General features: G+C 44.8%; 1 protein-coding gene across 1 annotated transcript in view; it reads right to left on the bottom strand.

Moving 5' to 3' along the window:
• LOC106596600 (piezo-type mechanosensitive ion channel component 2) overlaps nt 1-18739 on the bottom strand; it is a 138152-nt gene that overhangs the window by 104992 nt on the left and 14421 nt on the right. Inside the window, exons 10-15 of the mRNA XM_082973020.1 lie at nt 18328-18524; nt 10331-10561; nt 9258-9387; nt 5806-5993; nt 4814-4962; nt 3229-3402 (exon numbers count right to left, since the gene is read on the bottom strand). Of these exons, the coding sequence (XP_082829146.1) occupies nt 3229-3402; nt 4814-4962; nt 5806-5993; nt 9258-9387; nt 10331-10561; nt 18328-18524 (1069 nt within the window). The remainder of the gene's footprint in view (nt 1-3228; nt 3403-4813; nt 4963-5805; nt 5994-9257; nt 9388-10330; nt 10562-18327; nt 18525-18739) is intronic.

Raw genomic sequence — 18739 nt, 5'->3', positions numbered from 1 at the left:
AGTTTTACATACTTCAGTTTCTTCTTCTCTCAATATAGATCAATGATAATAGGAGAGAAGAGAGGGAGACACCTGGGCTGCACATGAAATGGCACCCTACTCCTGACATACTGCACTACGTTTGAGCAGAGCACTATGTGGGCCCTGGTCTAAAGCAGTGCACTAATAGAGTATAGGGAGCCACTTGGGAAGCAACTCTAAACAGAAGATCTCCCTCAGACTCGGGCAATGTGTCACAGGATCAGAGGCTAGAGGTCAGGGCAAGCATTTCATTTCCCATTGGAGATTCAGACTTACTTGCTCTGTGGAGGAAAAAATGTTTCCTTGATGCTGCTCAGATAACAACAATGTTACAGAGAGAGAGAGAGAAAGAGAACGATTAACACAGGAGAGAGAGAGAGAGAAAGAGAGAAAGAGAGAAAGAGAGAAAGAGAGAAAGAAAGAGAGAGATCAACAAAGAGAGAGAGCGAGAGAGACGGAGAGAGAAAGCAAAGAGATTGTCAACAAACAGTTGATTGACAGACTCAGTGTAGGTTAGAGATCATTAGGTTGGTGCTAACATGCTACTTCATGCTAACATGCTACATGTTCCTACTTCTGGCCACAGAAGACCAGGGGAACAGTTTCAGGGAGAGGATTGGTTTTTGAAGAGGAACGTGCTACAAGGGAAGGGTGAGTTTTGGAGTGTTTTAATACTCATTTTCAGGAGAGTAGATTGGTTAGAGGTTAACAGTGTTTTTCCAAGAAAGTAGGTTGACTTTGAGGATAAACAAAACAAGAAACCGCTCACCCAGAAGCAGCGTTTCTGGTGGGCGCAGAGACTTTAACGAGGGGAGACTTAAAACCGTTCTACCTCACTTTTACCAACACGACTCGTTCCCTACGCCACTGTGCCGCTAAACGTCAAGACCACTTTTATTCTACCCACAGAAACACATACAAGGCCCTCCCTGGTCCTCCCTTTGACAAATCTGACCATGACTCCATATTCTCCTGCTTCCTGTTTACAAACAAACGCTCAAACAGGAAGTACCAGTGATGCGCTCAGTACAGAAGTGATCGGGAGGCTACACGACTGCTTTGCTAGTACAGAACTGGGATATGTTCCGCCATTCATCCAATAGCATTGTGGTGTTAACCACATCGGTCGCAGGCTTCATCAAATAAGTGCATAGACGACTTCGTCCCACACAGTGACTATAAGAAAGTATCCCAACCAAAAAACCATTAGCTCAGTGTTGATGTGGCCTGTAATCAAAGGCTAGAGCTGCCACTTACATGGAACGGGACAGGGACACGGAAAGCCTGTTATGACCACCGACACATCAACCAGGAAAAAGAACAATATAGAAGGAAGGTGAAATCCGACGCTCGTCGTATGTGTCATGGCTTTCAGACGATAACAGATTACAAAAGGGAAACCCGGCCGTGAGCTGCCCAGTGACGCAGAACTCCCAAACGAGCTAAATGCCTTTTATGCTCGATTCGAGGAATATAACACTGTGCCTTGCGTGAGGGCTCCTGTTTTTCCGGATGACTGTGTTATCTCGCTCTCCATGGCCGATGTGAGAAAAACAGGTTAACAACCACAAGGCCAGAATACCAGGGCGCTTTGCGGTCAAGGGCGGTATAATTGCCATACCAAGCGGTGATGCAGCCAGTCAAGATGCTCTCAATGGTGCAGCTGCAGAACTTGCTTCGAGGTTAACAGTGGTTTTTCAGGAGAGTAGATTGGCTTGGAGGTTAACAGTGGTTTTTCAGGAGAGTAGGTTGGCTTTTCCATTTCAGAGGGAAGGTAGGTACCAGGGCAGGGAAAGACAGGGCTGTAGGAGCAAACCGTTTCAGAGGGAAGGGCTGTAGGACAGGGCTATTCAGATGCTAGGGGGACTGGAGGTATAGAGGATGAGAGAAGAAGAGATGATGGAGAGGAGAAGTTGACTGAGGAAGAAGAAGGTAAATCAAACTAATGGTGGGGATGAGGATGGAGGGAGAGAACGTGGGAGGGAGGGAACATGGGAGAGAGGGAGGGTACGTGGGAGGGAGGGAGGGAACGTGGGAGAGAGGGAGGGAACGTGGGAGGGAGGGAGGGAAGGATGAGGGAGGGAGGGAACGTAGGAGGGAGGGAGGGAACGTGGGAGGGAGGGAAGGATGATGGAGGGAGGGGACGTAGGAGGGAGGGAGGGATGATGGAGGGAGGGAGGGAACGTGGGAGGGAGGGAAGGATGATGGAGGGAGGGAGGGAACGTGGGAGGGAGGGAAGGATGATGGAGGGAGGGAACGTGGGAGGGAGGGAAGGTGGGAGGGAGGGAAGGATGATGAGGGAGGGAAGGATGATGAGGGAGAGAGGGAACGAGGGAGGGAACAGAAAGCAGGCAGTTACCCACCTATTCATGATCAGATACACACGGCCATTGACTTTAGCATGACTGTATGAGGAGAGGAAGGAATGGAGAGATGACAGATGGCAGCAGATTACAACGACAAGAGAAGCAGAAAAGAGGCAGGATGATCATCAAGTAGGGTCACAGACCCCCACACAGACCCCCACACAGACCCCCACACAGACCACCTCTGCATTTCATGCATTTTTTTGTACTGGCCCCCCGTGGGAATCGAACCCACAACCTTGGCGTTGCACACACCATGCTCTACCAACTGAGCCACAGGGAAAGCCGCCACACAGACCACCACCACAGACCACCACACAGACCACCACACAGACCACCACAGACCACCACCACAGACCACTACTGTTTCTCAGTGTGAAAGAAACCCCCAAATGAGGTAGTTATAATGACAGTGTGATATCAGAACCCCAGACCACCAAATTAATCCCATAAACATGTCAAAATGAGTTGGACCATCGCTGGCTTCAGAGCCAGTCACCCAACTCACCTTTAGATTCTGCCACAAACTCATGTTATCTCCCCCAAACTAATGCCTAGGCTTTAGCTCAGTGGGTTAACACAGTCTAGAGCAGTAGCAGGGCTCAACCCCCAGTCAGCTCATCTGTAGATGGTGCTGAAACTCATGTTAGCTCCCCCAAACTAATGCCTAGGCTTTAGCTCAGTGGGTTAACACAGTCTAGAGCAGTAGCAGGGCTCAACCCCCAGTCAGCTCATCTGTAGATGGTGCTGAAACTCATGTTAGCTCCCCCAAACTAATGCCTAGGCTTTAGCTCAGTGGGCTAACGTAACACATGGTTCAAAGCCCCTTGGTCTGTCTCACCTGTAGATGGCGCTGTCCTGTTTTTGGGCCACAGCCTTCAGGTCAGTGAGCAGGAGGAAGCGGTCGTGGAAGTAGTGAAGGTGGAGGATACACACCAGGAGGAAGGAGGTGGGGATGAAGATACGTGTGAAGAGCATCGATACAGAGAACCGTTCTAGCCCCAGGTCCTTCAGTCTGGAGAGAGAGGAGGAGAGAGAGGAGGAGAGGGGGGAGAGAGAGGAGGAGAGGGGGGAGAGAGAGGAGGAGAGAGAGAGACAGACCACATCATACATCACATCTCAACCCCAGGTCCTTCAGTCTGGAGAGAGAGGAGGAGAGAGAGGAGGAGAGAGAGGAGAGGGGGGAGAGAGGAGGAGAGGGGGGAGAGAGGAGGAGGGGAGAGAGAGGAGGAGAGGGGGGAGAGAGGGGGGAGAGAGGAGGAGAGGGGGGAGAGGGGAGGAGATGGAGGAGAGGGGGGAGAGAGGAGGAGAGGGGGGAGAGGAAGAGGAGAGGGGGGAGAGAGGAGGAGAGGGGGGAGAGAGGAGGAGAGGGGGGAGAGAGAGAGAGACAGACCAAATCATACATCACATCTCAACCCCAGGTCCTTCAGTCTGGAGAGAGAGGAGGGGAGAGAGGAGGAGAGAGAGGAGAGGGGGGAGAGACAGACCACATCACATCTCTCACTAATGCAGGACTAAATGTACAGAGAAATGTAGGTGTCTGAGCATTGAAAATATTCTCTTTAGCTATTTTGTGAACTTTAGGGTTAGGGGTCAGGGTCAGGGTCAGGGTTCAGGGTTCAGGGTTAGGACTCACTTCTTTTTACTCAGGCCAGTCATGTTAGACCAGAAGGGTAGGGAGGGTCAGGGGTTAGGGGTCAGGGGTCAGGACTCACTTCTTTTTACTCAGGCCAGTCATGTTAGACCTGAAGGGTAGGGAGGGTCAGGGGTTAGGGGTCAGGGGTCAGGACTCACTTCTTTTTACTCAGGCCAGTCATGTTAGACCAGAAGGGTAGGGAGGGTCAGGGGTTAGGGGTCAGGGGTCAGGACTCACTTCTCTTTACTCAGGCCAGTCATGTTAGACCAGAAGGGTAGGGAGGGTCAGGGGTTAGGGGTCAGGGGTCAGGACTCACTTCTTTTTACTCAGGCCAGTCATGTTAGACCAGAAGGGTAGGGAGGGTCAGGGGTTAGGGGTCAGGGGTCAGGACTCACTTCTTTTTACTCAGGCCAGTCATGTTAGACCAGAAGGGTAGGGAGGGTCAGGGGTTAGGGGTCAGGGGTCAGGACTCACTTCTCTTTACTCAGGCCAGTCATGTTAGACCAGAAGGGTAGGGAGGGTCAGGGGTTAGGGGTCAGGGGTCAGGACTCACTTCTCTTTACTCAGGCCAGTCATGTTAGACCAGAAGGGTAGGGAGGGTCAGGGGTTAGGGGTCAGGGGTCAGGACTCACTTCTCTTTACTCAGGCCAGTCATGTTAGACCAGAAGGGTAGGGAGGGTCAGGGGTTAGGGGTCAGGGGTCAGGACTCACTTCTCTTTACTCAGGCCAGTCATGTTAGACCAGAAGGGTAGGGAGGGTCAGGGGTTAGGGGTCAGGGGTCAGGACTCACTTCTCTTTACTCAGGCCAGTCATGTTAGACCAGAAGGGAAGGGAGGTCTCAAACTGGAAGGTGTAGACCAGGACGAGGACCAGCATAGTGTAGACCACCACAGACATCCAGAAGTATTTCAGGATTCTCCTCCAATACTCATAGTGCACCTGGAGACAATACAGACAGACAGACAGACAGACAGACAGACAGACAGACAGACAGACAGACAGACAGACAGACAGACAGACAGATTGGTTTAAATGTTTTTCTGTGTTGTTTTCCCAGATCATTGAGGGATTAACACGTGTAACATCCTGTGTGTACTCTATATAACACGTGTAACATCCTGTGTGTACTGTATATAACACATGTAACATCCTGTGTGTACTGTATAAAACACGTGTAACATCCTGTGTGTACTGTATAAAACACGTGTAACATCCTGTGTGTTCTGTATATAACACGTGTAACATCCTGTGTGTTCTGTATATAACACGTGTAACATCCTGTGTGTACTGTATATAACACGTGTAACATCCTGTGTGTTCTGTATATAAACACGTGTAACATCCTGTGTGTACGTAATGGAATAACCTTCATTTCTCAGAACAAGAATAGACTGACGAATTTCAGAAGAAAGTTCTTTGTTTCTGTCCATTTTGAGCCTGTAATCGAACCCACAAATGCTGATGCTCCAGATACTCAACTAGTCTAAAGAAGGACAGTTTTATTGCTTCAACAGTTTTCAGCTGTGCTAACATCATTGCAAAAGGGTTTGTGTGTGTGTGTGTGTGTGTGTGTGTGTGTGTGTGTGTGTGTGTGTGTGTGTGTGTGTGTGTGTGTGTGTGTGTGTGTGTGTGTGTGTGTGTGTGTGTGTGTGTGTATCTGTGTGTGTATCTGTGTGTGTGTGTGTGTGTGTGTGTGTGTGTGTGTGTGTGTCTGTGTGTGTGTGTGTGTGGTGTGTGTGTGTGTGTGTGTGTGTGTGTGTGTGTGTGTGTGTGTGTGTGTACCTGATAGAGCGCCACACAGAAGAGGAGGAGCATCATGTAGATGATCTTGTACATGACCATGCGTCCCTCGAAGCTGACGAAGAAGAACATTCCTCCACAGATATAAATCCAGTATTTCACCAGCATCTCCATCACCATGTTCCCCAGAACCTGCATGATGTCCTGCTCCCATCCTTCCTCATCCTCCTCTTCCTCTATAAACAAGGTAACAGACAGGAGATACTGAGTAAGTGGTCCTACATGATGAATTGTACGTAAATGATAGCAGTGTGGATAACAGGATGTAAATGATAGCAGTGTGGATAATGATAGCAGTGTGGATAATGATAGCAGCGTGGATAATGATAGCAGTGTGGATAATGATAGCAGTGTGGATAACAGGATGTAAATGATAGCAGCGTGGATAATGATAGCAGTGTGGATAATGATAGCAGTGTGGATAATGATAGCAGTGTGGATAATGATAGCAGCGTGGATAATGATAGCAGTGTGGATAATGATAGCAGCGTGGATAATGATAGCAGCGTGGATAATGATAGCAGCGTGGATAATGATAGCAGCGTGGATAATGATAGCAGCGTGGATAATGATAGCAGTGTGGATAATGATAGCAGCGTGGATAATGATAGCAGCGTGGATAATGATAGCAGCGTGGATAATGATAGCAGCGTGGATAATGATAGCAGCGTGGATAATGATAGCAGCGTGGATAATGATAGCAGCGTGGATAATGATAGCAGCGTGGATAATGATAGCAGCGTGGATAATGATAGCAGCGTGGATAATGATAGCAGCGTGGATAATGATAGCAGCGTGGATAATGATAGCAGCGTGGATAATGATAGCAGCGTGGATAATGATAGCAGCGTGGATAATGATAGCAGTGTGGATAATGATAGCAGCGTGGACAACATTATATAAATGATAGCAGTGTGGATAATGATAGCAGTGTGGATAATGATAGCAGCGTGGATAACAGGATGTAAATGATAGCAGTGTGGATAATGATAGCAGCGTGGATAATGATAGCAGCGTGGATAATGATAGCAGCGTGGACAACAGGATGTAAATGATAGCAGTGTGGATAATGATAGCAGTGTGGACAAGAGGATATTCTATGTAAATCATTGCAGTAGTGTATAGTGTATATAGTGTCTCTATAGTGTACATTGGTGGCCAAAAGCTTTGAGAATGACACAAATATTAATTTCCACAAAGTTTGCTGCTTCAGTGTCTTTAGATATTTTTGTCAGATGTTACTATGGAATACTGAAGTATAATTACAAGCATTTCATAAGTGTCAAAGGCTTTTATTGACAATTACATGAAGTTGATGCAAAGAGTCAATATTTACAGTGTTGACCCTTCTTTTTCAAGACCTCTGCAATCCGCCCTGGCATGCTGTCAATTAACTTCTGGGCCACATCCTGTCTGATGGCAGCCCATTCTTGCATAATCAATGCTTGGAGTATGTCAGAATTTGTGGGTTTTTGTTTGTCCATCCGCCTCTTGAGGATTGACCACAAGTTCTCAATGGGATTAAGATCTGGGGAGTTTCCTGGCCATGGACCCAAAATATCGATGTTTTGTTCCCCGAGCCACTTAGTTATCACTTTTGCCTTATGGCAAGGTGCTCCATCATGCTGCATTGTTCGTCCCCAAACTGTTCCTGGATGGTTGGGAGAAGTTGCTCTCAGAGGATGTGTTGGTACCATTCTTTATTCATGGCTGTGTTCTTAGGCAAAATTGTGAGTGAGCCCACTCCCTTGGCTGAGAAGCAACCCCACACATGAATGGTCTCAGGATGCTTTACTGTTGGCATGACACAGGACTGATGGTAGCGCTCACCTTGTCTTCTCCGGACAAGCTTTTTTCCGGCTGCCCCAAACAATCAGAAAGGGGATTCATCAGAGAGAATGACTTTACCCCAGTCCTCAGCAGTCCAATCCCTGTACCATTTGCAGAATATCAGTCTGTCCCTGATGTTTTTCCTGGAGAGAAGTGGCTTCTTTGCTGCCCTTCTTGACACCAGGCCATCCTCCAAAAGTCTTCGCCTCACTGTGCGTGCAGATGCACTCACACCTGCCTGCTGCCATTCCTGAGCAAGCTCTGTACTGGTGGTGCCCCGATCCTGAATCAACTTTAGGAGACGGTCCTGGCGCTTGCTGGACTTTCTTGGGCGCCCTGAAGCCTTCTTCACAACAATTGAACCGCTCTCCTTGAAGTTCTTGATGATCCGATAAATGGTTGATTTAGGTGCAATCTTATATCCTTGCCTGTGAAGCCATTTTTGTGCAAAGCAATGATGATGGCACGTGTTTCCTTGCAGGTAACCATGGTTGACAGAGGAAGAACAATGATTCCAAGCACCACCCTCCTTTTGAAGCTTCCAGTCTGTTATTCAAACTCAATCAGCATGACAGAGTGATCTCCAGCCTTGTCCTCGTCAACACTCACACCTGTATTAACGAGAGAATCACTGACATGATGTCATCTGGTCCTTTTGTGGCAGGGCTGAAATGCAGTGGAAATGTTTTTGGGGGATTCAGTTCATTTGTATGGCAAAGAGGGACTTTGCAATTCATCTGATCACTCTTCATAACATTCTGGAGTATATGCAAATCGCCATCATACAAACTGAGGCATCAGACTTTGTGAAAATTAATATTCGTATCATTCTCAAAACTTTTGGCCACGACTGTAGATAACAGGATATTGTATGTAAATGATTGCAGAGTGGATAATAGGATATTGTATGTAAATGATTGCAGCGTAGATAACAGGATATTGTATGTAAATGATTGCAGAGTGGATAACAGGATATTGTATGTAAATGATTGCAGAGTGGATAATAGGATATTGTATGTAAATGATTGCAGCGTAGATAACAGGATATTGTATGTAAATGATTGCAGAGTGGATAATAGGATATTGTATGTAAATGATTGCAGAGTGGATAATAGGATATTGTATGTAAATGATTGCAGCGTAGATAACAGGATATTGTATGTAAATGATTGCAGCGTAGATAACAGGATATTGTATGTAAATGATTGCAGCGTAGATAACAGGATATTGTATGTAAATGATTGCAGCGTAGATAACAGGATATTGTATGTAAATGATTGCAGCGTAGATAACAGGATATTGTAGCATTTGCTGTAATGTCATTCCTGTGATAACGCTGCCTGAGACCTGAAGACTTGTGTTAGCTCCCTGAGCTAATGCCTAGGCTTCAGCTCAGCGGGCTAACACAATTTTGTGGCATGCAGGAAACCCAGGTTTGAACCCAGTCGGCCACACATGATAAAACATTGTGTATTATTGACGGGCTGTGATATTAGTTCTGACCCTTTAGGTCAGCTGGCTAACACAGTCTTTGGGTTCGAACCCAGTCGGCCACACATGATAAAAACAGTATGTTGTTGAGCAGCTGTGACATTAGTTCTGACCTTTCTTCTTCTTCTTGGGTTGGTTATCCACACGTACGTCAGTGAGTACAGCAGCCTCCTCTCTCTGCTCCTCCTGTCTCTCTGTCAGAGTCTGTATCAGCAACAGCCAAAAGCTCAACAGGCATAGGATCTAAAGACAGACAACATACATCATTACTGACACAGGAAGTACACACAACAGACATCTTTAACAGACACAGGAAGTACAGACAACATACATCATTACTGACACAGGAAGTACACACAACAGACATCTTTAACAGACACAGGAAGTACAGACAACAGACATCATTACTGACACAGGAAGTACAGACAACAGACATCTTTAACAGACACAGGAAGTACAGACAACAGAAATCATTACAGACACAGGAAGTACAGACAAGAGACATCATTACAGACACAGGAAGTACGGACAGCAGACATCATTACAGACACAGGAAGTACACACAACAGAGATCATTACAGACACAGGAAGTACACACAACAGAGATCATTACTGACACAGGAAGTACAGACAACAGATAACATTACAGACAAAGGAAGTACAGACAACAGACATCATTACAGACACAGGAAGTACAGACAACAGCACTGAGATAAAATGGAATCAAGAGAGACTGCCACATAAATGTTATTTTAGAAAGAGACCTGATTGATCCAAGATGGCAGCAGTTTCACATCCTCAGCAGTTAGACATACCAGTTTACTCAGTACAGTTCTCTCTCTACCAGTTTACTCAGTACAGTTCTCTCTCTACCAGTTTACTCAGTACAGTTCTCTCTCTACCAGTTTACTCAGTACAGTTCTCTCTCTACCAGTTTACTCAGTACAGTTCTCTCTCTACCAGTTTACTCAGTACAGTTCTCTCTCTACCAGTTTACTCAGTACAGTTCTCTCTCTACCAGTTTACTCAGTACAGTTCTCTCTCTACCAGTTTACTCAGTACAGTTCTCTCTCTACCAGTTTACTCAGTACAGTTCTCTCTCTACCAGTTTACTCAGTACAGTTCTCTCTCTACCAGTTTACTCAGTACAGTTCTGTCTCTACCAGTTCTCTCTCTACCAGTTTACCTTGGAACCCAGTTGCCTGAAAGGCACGTCCATCTTGAGGAAGAGTCCAGGTACGGGCTCCAGCAGCTCAAAGCTCCAAATGTACTGCAGCACAATGAGCAGGTTCCCATAGAGCACCATGAAGGGAGAGGTTAGCATGGTGTAACGACGACGGTCCCTCACCATCCACAACATACACGACCACATCAGGAACACAAACGTCAGCCAGCTAACATACGTGATGCTCCACGCCTGGGGAGGGAGAGACAGAAAGAGGGAGAGGGGAGGGGAGTAACAGAGAGAGAGAGAGAGAGGGAGAGAAAGAGGGAGAGGGTCAAAGAGACATGGAGACATAGAGAGAGGGTCAAAGAGACATGGAGACATAGAGAGAGGGAGAGAGAGGGTCAAAGAGACATGGAGACATAGAGAGAGGGTCAAAGAGACATGGAGACATAGAGAGAGGGAGAGAGAGGGTCAAAGAGACATGGAGACATAGAGAGAGGGAGAGAGAGGGTCAAAGAGACATGGAGACATAGAGAGAGGGTCAAAGAGACATGGAGACATAGAGAGAGGGAGAGAGAGGGTCAAAGAGACATGGAGACATAGAAAGAGGGAGAGGGTCAAAGAGACATGGAGACATAGAGAGAGGGAGAGAGAGGGTCAAAGAGACATGGAGACATAGAGAGAGGGAGAGAGAGGGTCAAAGAGACATGGAGACATAGAGAGAGGGAGAGAGAGGGTCAAAGAGACATGGAGACATAGAGAGAGGGTCAAGGAGACATGGAGACAGAGAGAGAGGGTCAAAGAGACATGGAGACATAGAGAGAGGGTCAAAGAGACATGGAGACATAGAGAGAGAGGGAGAGAGAGGGTCAAAGAGACATGGAGACATAGAGAGAGAGGGAGAGAGAGGGTCAAAGAGACATGGAGACACATATAGAAATAACCCAGCTAGCACATAACATTCTGAGAACCATATGTTTCTTATAACATTAGGAAACCTGTAGGAAACAGTATGCTGAGGTACTGACATTTCCACAGAAGAACATTGTTTCTCAAGGTTCTCTGAACAGTTTGAGACAATTCCCAATGTCAAACCAGTTGGAGAATGTTCTTACCAAAACTGAAATAAAATGTAACCATGTCTTGAACTTTTAGGAAACGTTCTGTTAAAGTAATTCAATACCAAGAAAATAACTTTTTCTTTTTTGTCAAGTTCCTTAAAATGTGCTTAGAATGTTCCACATCCTGCATCATTCCCAGAAAGTTGTGGTAAAGTTGTATACAAAATAACCATAGGTTGTTCTATTTTATATTTGAGATTCTTCAAATAGCCACCCTTTGCCTTGATGACATCTTTGCACACTCTTGGCATTCTCTCAACCAGCTTCACCTGGAATCTGTTTCCAACAGTCTTGAAGGAGTTCCCACATATGCTGAGCACTTGTTGGCTGTTTTTCCATCACTCTGCGGTCCAACTCATCCCAAACCATCTCAATTGGGTTGAGGAAGGGTGATTGTGGAGGCCAGGTCATCTGATGAAGCACTCCATCACTCTCATTGGTCAAATATCCCTTACACACCCTGGAGGTGTGTTGGGTCATTGTCCTGTTGAAAAACAAATGATAGTCCCACCAAGCCCAAACCAGATGGGATGGCGTATCGCTGCAGAATGCTGTGGTAGCCATGCTGGTTAAGTGTGCCTTGAATTCTAAATAAATTCCACCGGTCTAATGTCCATTACTCGTGTTTCTTGGCCCAAGCAAGTCTCTTATTTTATTGGTGTCCTTTAGTAGTGGTTTCTTTGCAGCAATTCGACCATGAAGGCCTGATTCACACAGTCTCCTCTGAACTGTTGATGTGTCTGTTACTTGAACTCAGTGAAGCATTTATTTTGGCCGCAATTTCTGAGGCTGGTAACTCTAATGAACCTATCCTCTGCAGCAGAGGTAACTCTGTGTCTTCCTTTCCTGTGGCGGTCCTCATGAGAGCCAGTTTCATCATAAATCTTGATGGTTTTTGGGACTGCACTTGAAGAAACTTTCAAAGTTCTTGACATTTTCCTCATTGACTGACCTTCATGTCTTAAAGTAATGATGGACTGTCGTTTCTCTTTGCTTATTTGAGCTGTTCTTACCATAATATGGACTTGGTCTTTTACCAAATAGGGCTATCTTCTGTATACCCCCCCTACCATGTCACAACACAACTGATTGGCTCAAACGCATTAAGAAGGAAAGAAATTCCACAAATGAACTTTTAACAAGGCACACCAGTTCATTGAAATGCATTCCAGGTGACTACCTAATGAAGCTGGTTGAGAGAATGCCAAGAGTGTGCAAAGCTGTCATCAAGGCAAAGGGTGGCTACTTTGAAGAATCTCAAATATAATGTATATTTGAATTTGTTTAACACTTTGTTGGTTACTACATGATTCCATATGTGTTATTTCATAGTTTTGATGTCTTCACTATTATTCTACAATGTAGAAAATAGTCAAAATAAAGATAAAACCTGGATTGAGTAGGTGTCCAAACTTTTGACTGGTACTGTACTTCCATACATTTTTTAAACTGGAAGCGGGGGACCTTCAGATGAGCTTTGTGAGGCCTGTGGGAGTCCTACAGCAAAACATGACGTGTTTGTGAGAGTCTCATCTTTCCATAATAGTTTCTAGCCCAAACGGTTTGGATGCTACAGACATTTGAGAGAAGACCGATTTTTTTGGGGATGTCTCCTGGTCTGACAAACACCGCTTTAGCTCTGCCACCTTCCACCACAGATGCGGAAGGCCGACATAGGAGGATGAGGTGGATTGAGACACAGCCCATGCAAACAAACAGATATCTATCTCTAGCTTAAACAGACAGATTTTGATGGGGATTTTGTATCATGCTAATTAGATTTAAAGGATTAAAGTAATGTTCTCGAATTGTTTCAAGAACGTTAAGAAACAACGTTCTTCTTTGTGATTTTCAATACTTCAGCATAACGTTTCCTTCATGTTTTTTCTCATGGTTCTATTTAAAAGTCATGTTCTCAAATTGTTCAGAGAACGTTAAAAAAAAAAGTTATATAAAAATATATTTTTTTAAAACACAACAAAACTTTGGTAACGTTCAGAGAACGTTCTAAGAATGTTATCTAAAAATGGATACATTCCATTCTCAGCATCAACAAAACTATCTTCCATCTTGTTATGTGTGTTCAGGTCTGTTGGCCAAACTAATTATCCACACCTGATCTTAATAAGTTATTGTTTCCTTTGAAATGCGGTCTCTTTGAATAGGCTAAAATGGGGGGCGTGGCTTTACTTGGCTCATCGCACTCTAGCCACTCCTTGTGGCGAACCCTGAAACTGCAGGCTGACCACGGTCGTCAGTTGAACAGTGTTCTCTTCCGACACATTGGTGCAGCCGGCTTCCGGGTTTAGCGAGGTGGGTGTTAAGAAGCGCGGTTTGGCGGGTCATGTTTTTGGAGGACGTATGACTCGACCTTCGCCTCTCCCGAGCCCGTTGGGGAGTTGAAGGGATGAGACAAGAACGTAATTGGATATCACGATATTGGGGAGAAAATAATAATAATAATCATATAGAAAGATTAAGCTAAAAACATAAACAACTTCATAGTTAAGAACGCTATACCAGTATAGAAGAACATGAAATGGATTCTAGAGAACCAATATCATCCCCTAAATCCTAAACCCCTATTGGACCCTTGAATAGTTTTTCAGAATTCACTGATAAATTGGTCAACATGGAAAACTAAAAAGCATAGAAATCATAAATAAATTACTGGTAATAGGAAATAAAAACATTTCCATGACAGAATTCAAAAAAGCCATTTTGGACTGACCAATGTAGACATTTTCAAATATATTCAACTTCGGCCGGGCGCCTGCAAGCTGACTTCGGTCGCCAGTTGTATGGTGTTTCCTCCGATACATTGGTGCGGCTGGCTTCCGGGTTAAGCGGGCAGTGTGTCAAGAAGTAGTGCGGCTTGGCAGGGTCGTGTTTCAGAGGACGCATGGCTCTCGACCTTCGACCTCTCCCGAGTCCGTACGGGAGTTGCAGCGATGAGACCAGACTGTAACTACCAATTGGATATCACGAAATTGGGGTGACATTTTTTTGTAAAAGTACAAAAATATATATTTTACAAAAAGAAAATGAAACTAAATAAATAATGATTTACAATAAATTTAGATGACAAAATGTTCACGTGAAAGCTTTTGGACATCGGAGAAATATTGAGGGAATCCTATTTTAGTCATAAAAAGATAGTCATATCATAGTTAAAATGTAGAAAATCCGCAGAGAGCCTTCCCAACTGACAATCTCTTAGAAGAAAAGATAAACTATAAAATATAAATTGGATCCAAGACTTAAAAAATAACTGATATTGGCACAAGATGAAGTGTTGGAATATAACGAATGAAAATACTACACAGTTAATGAAAATCTATACTTAATCCAGTATAAATTAATATATATAATTTATTATACAAGAGACGAAATTCTACAGCACAATGGCAGATTAATGCCTCAAGTGTACTAACAGTGAGTCAATAATTGATGCCTTCTGGGAGTGCTATAAATTCCAATAGTTATGGGCAGAGTTAGAAAGATGGCTGTCAGAAGTTTTACGATGGTAAGTTTACTTTTAATGTGTCCATCTGCATATTTCAAGACTTGGCATATGAGGGTGCGGTGAGATACCCGATGGATTGGACGATATTATATCCGTCTCTTATATTGCAGACGCTTAAATACTGGAAGTCAAATGATAGCTCAACGTTGTTATTAAGAGAATGGAAAAATAAAATGCTTTATTATTTAAATGTTGAAAGAAATCTGGCTACAGACAGAAACATAGAGTCTTACAAGCATTAGAAACAACATTATGGTGTGGATATTGGGGGAACATGTGGGTCTGAGTAAGCGGGATTTCATTCATGTTAGTTGAAATGTACACTGCATGGCCAAAAGTATGTGGACATCTCCTCGTCGAACATCTCATTCCAACATCACGGGCATTAATGTGGAGTTGGTTCCCCCTCCTTTGTTGCTATAACAGCCTCTACTCTTCTGGGAAGGCTTTCCACTAGATGTTGGAACATTACTGCTATAACAGCCTCCACTCTTCTGGGAAGGCTTTCCACTAGATGTTGGAACATTGCTGCTATAACAGCCTCCACTCTTCTGGGAAGGCTTTCCACTAGATGTTGGAACATTGCTGCTATAACAGCCTCCACTCTTCTGGGAAGGCTTTCCACTAGATGTTGGAACATTACTGCTATAACAGCCTCCACTCTTCTGGGAAGGCTTTCCACTAGATGTTGGAACATTGCTGCTATAACAGCCTCCACTCTTCTGGGAAGGCTTTCCACTAGATGTAGGAACATTGCTGCTATAACAGCCTCCACTCTTCTGGGAAGGCTTTCCACTAGATGTTGGAACATTGCTGCTATAACAGCCTCCACTCTTCTGGGAAGGCTTTCCACTAGATGTTGGAACATTGCTGCTATAACAGCCTCCACTCTTCTGGGAAGGCTTTCCACTAGATGTAGGAACATTGCTGCTATAACAGCCTCCACTCTTCTGGGAAGGCTTTCCACTAGATGTTGGAACATTGCTGCTGGGACTTGCTTCCATTCAGCCACAAGAGCATTAGTGAGGTCGAGGCACTGATGTTGGGCGATTAGGCCTGACTCGCAGTCGGCGTTCCAATTCATCCCAAAGGTGTTCGATGGGGTTGAGGTCAGGGCTCTGTACAGGCAGGTCAAGTTCTTCCACACCGATCTCGACAAACCATTTCTGTATGGACCTTGCTTTTTGCATGGGGCATTGTCATGCTGAAACAGGAAAGGGCCTTCCCCAAACTGTTGCCACAAAGTTGGAAGCACAGAATCGTCTAGAACGTCATTGTATGCTGTAGCGTTAAGATTTCCCTTCACTGTAACTAAGAGGCCTAGACCGAACTATGAAAAACAGCCCCAGAACATTATTCTTCCTCCACCAAACTTTACAGTTGGCAGTATGCATTGGGGCAGGTGGCATTATCCTGGCATCTGCCAAACTCAGAATCGTCCATCAAACTGCCAGATGGTGAAGCGTGATTTATCACTCCAGAGAACGTGTTTCCACTGCTGCGCATGTTGATCTTAGGCTTGTGTGCGGCTGCTTGGCCATGGAAACCCATTTCATAAAGCTCCCGACGAACACTTCTTGGGACGACGATGCGTCCAGAGGCAGTGTGTGTTGCAACCGAGGACAGACGATTTTTACAAGCTACTTGCTTCAGCACTCGGCAGTCCTGTTCTGTGAGCTTGTGTGGCCTACCACTTCGTGGTTGAGCCGTTGTTGCTCCTAGACGTTTCCACTTCACAATAACAGCACTTACAGTTGACTGGAGCAGCTCTAGCAGGGCAGAAGTTTGACAAACTGACTTGTTGGAAAGGTGGCATGCTATGAACGTGCCACGTTGAAAGTCACTGAGCTCTTCAGTACGGGCCATTCTACAGCCAATGTTTGTCTATGGAGATTACATGGCTGTGTGCTGAATTGTATACACCTGTCAGCATTGGGCGTGACTGAAATAGCGAATCCAAAAATTTTAAGTGATGTCCACATACTTTTGGCCATGTAGTTGTTTTTGTCTATGTATGTTTTGTCTATGTATGTTTTTGTTTATGTATGTTTTTGTCTATGTATGTTTTGTCTATGTATGTTTTTGTCTATGTATGTTTTTGTCTATGTATGTTTTTGTCTATGTATGTTTTTGTCTATGTATGTTTTTGTCTATGTATGTTTTTGTCTATGTATGTTTTTGTCTATGTATGTTTTTGTCTATGTATGTTTTTGTTCAATTGTAAAGAAAAAGTAAAGGGCCACCAGAGTGGCACAGCGGTCTAAGGTACTGCACTACAGACCCGGGTTCGATCCCAGGCTGTATCACTGCCGGCCCTGACCGGGAGACCCATGAGGGGGCGCACAATTGGCCCAGCGTCATCCGGGTTAGGGGAGGGTTTGGCAAGCTGACTTCGGTCGCCAGTTGTACGGTGTTTCCTCCGACACATTGGTGCGGCTGGCTTCCGGGTTAATGCTAGCAGTGTGTCAAGAAGCAGTGCGGCTTGGCAGGGTCGTGTTTTGGAGGACGCATCGCTCTCGACCTTCGCCTCTCCCGAGTCCGTACAGGAGTGGGACAAGACTGTAACTACCAATTGGATATTGGGGATAAAAAGGGGTAAAAGTACAATAAAATAGATACAGTATATTGACATAAAAGACAATTAAAAAAGGTAAAAAATACTAAAATAAAATATCACAGAAAAAAACTCTTATTGAAAGATTCAGTGAAAGTTAAGGAAATTATTAAAAAACTAAAATGTCCATTGTCTGAGTTTTAATAAGACCTCCCAGGAAACTTTCATGGAACCAGAGTAAACCAGTGTTCTCAGATCCTCCCTGCAAACTAAAAATAAACGTTCCCAGAACTGGCGAAATGTTCACTTCTGTTCTCAGAATGTTTAAAAAGACTTTCAATTTATACCGGTCGGGAAACGTATAGCTTTGTTCCCACAACCAATTGTGAAACCAAAAACGTACATTCCCACAACTTTCAAGGAACCAAATGTGCTAGCTGGGAAGGCCTCAAAACCTCAATCTACAGTGACTCAAAACAAAAGCATAGCTAGGCCTTCCTACAATCACAATCAAGTAAACACTTCTGGTCCTTTATTAGATGACAGGTGCTTTCTTTAGATGTGATGTGAGCATACACACGCACACACGCACGCACGCACGCACGCTCACACACACACACACGCACACACACACACACACAGGTGCTTTCTTTAGATGTGATGTGAGCATACACACGCACACACGCACACACGCACACACACACAGGTGCTTTCTTTCGCCTTGACTTGACCACAGTCACCAGAGGGACCAGAGGGACCACAGTCACCAGATGGACCACAGTCACCAGAGGGACCAGTCACTGTGTTTACTCACCATCATGGCTATGAGAGCACAGATATAGCTCTGCTTCATAATGAACCTGAACACTGTTACAACAGCATTCACTCTGCCCTCATCCTCCTCCTCCTCCTCCTCCTCTTCCTCCTGTTCCTTCCCCTCCTCCGCTCCCTCCATCCCAGCAGTCTCTCCTCGCAGGGTTGGACTGAAGGCATACAGTCCTCCATCCTTCTCTGTTGAGATAAAGACACAGATACTTCATATAGTACAACACCTACAGTATATACAGGGTGATATAGTACTGTATATACAGGAGATATAGGGTGATATAATACAGTATATACATGGTGATATAGTACAGTATATACAGGGTGATATAGTACAGTATATACAGGGTGATATAGTACAGTATATACAGGATGATATAGTACTGTATATACAGGAGATA

This window comes from Salmo salar, chromosome 03, assembly GCF_965601325.2.
Source record: "Salmo salar chromosome 03, fSalSal1, whole genome shotgun sequence".
In the NCBI taxonomy this organism is placed as follows: domain Eukaryota; kingdom Metazoa; phylum Chordata; class Actinopteri; order Salmoniformes; family Salmonidae; genus Salmo; species Salmo salar.
Note: the sequence above shows the minus strand (reverse complement) of the source record. Positions and strands in the feature narration are given on the sequence as shown.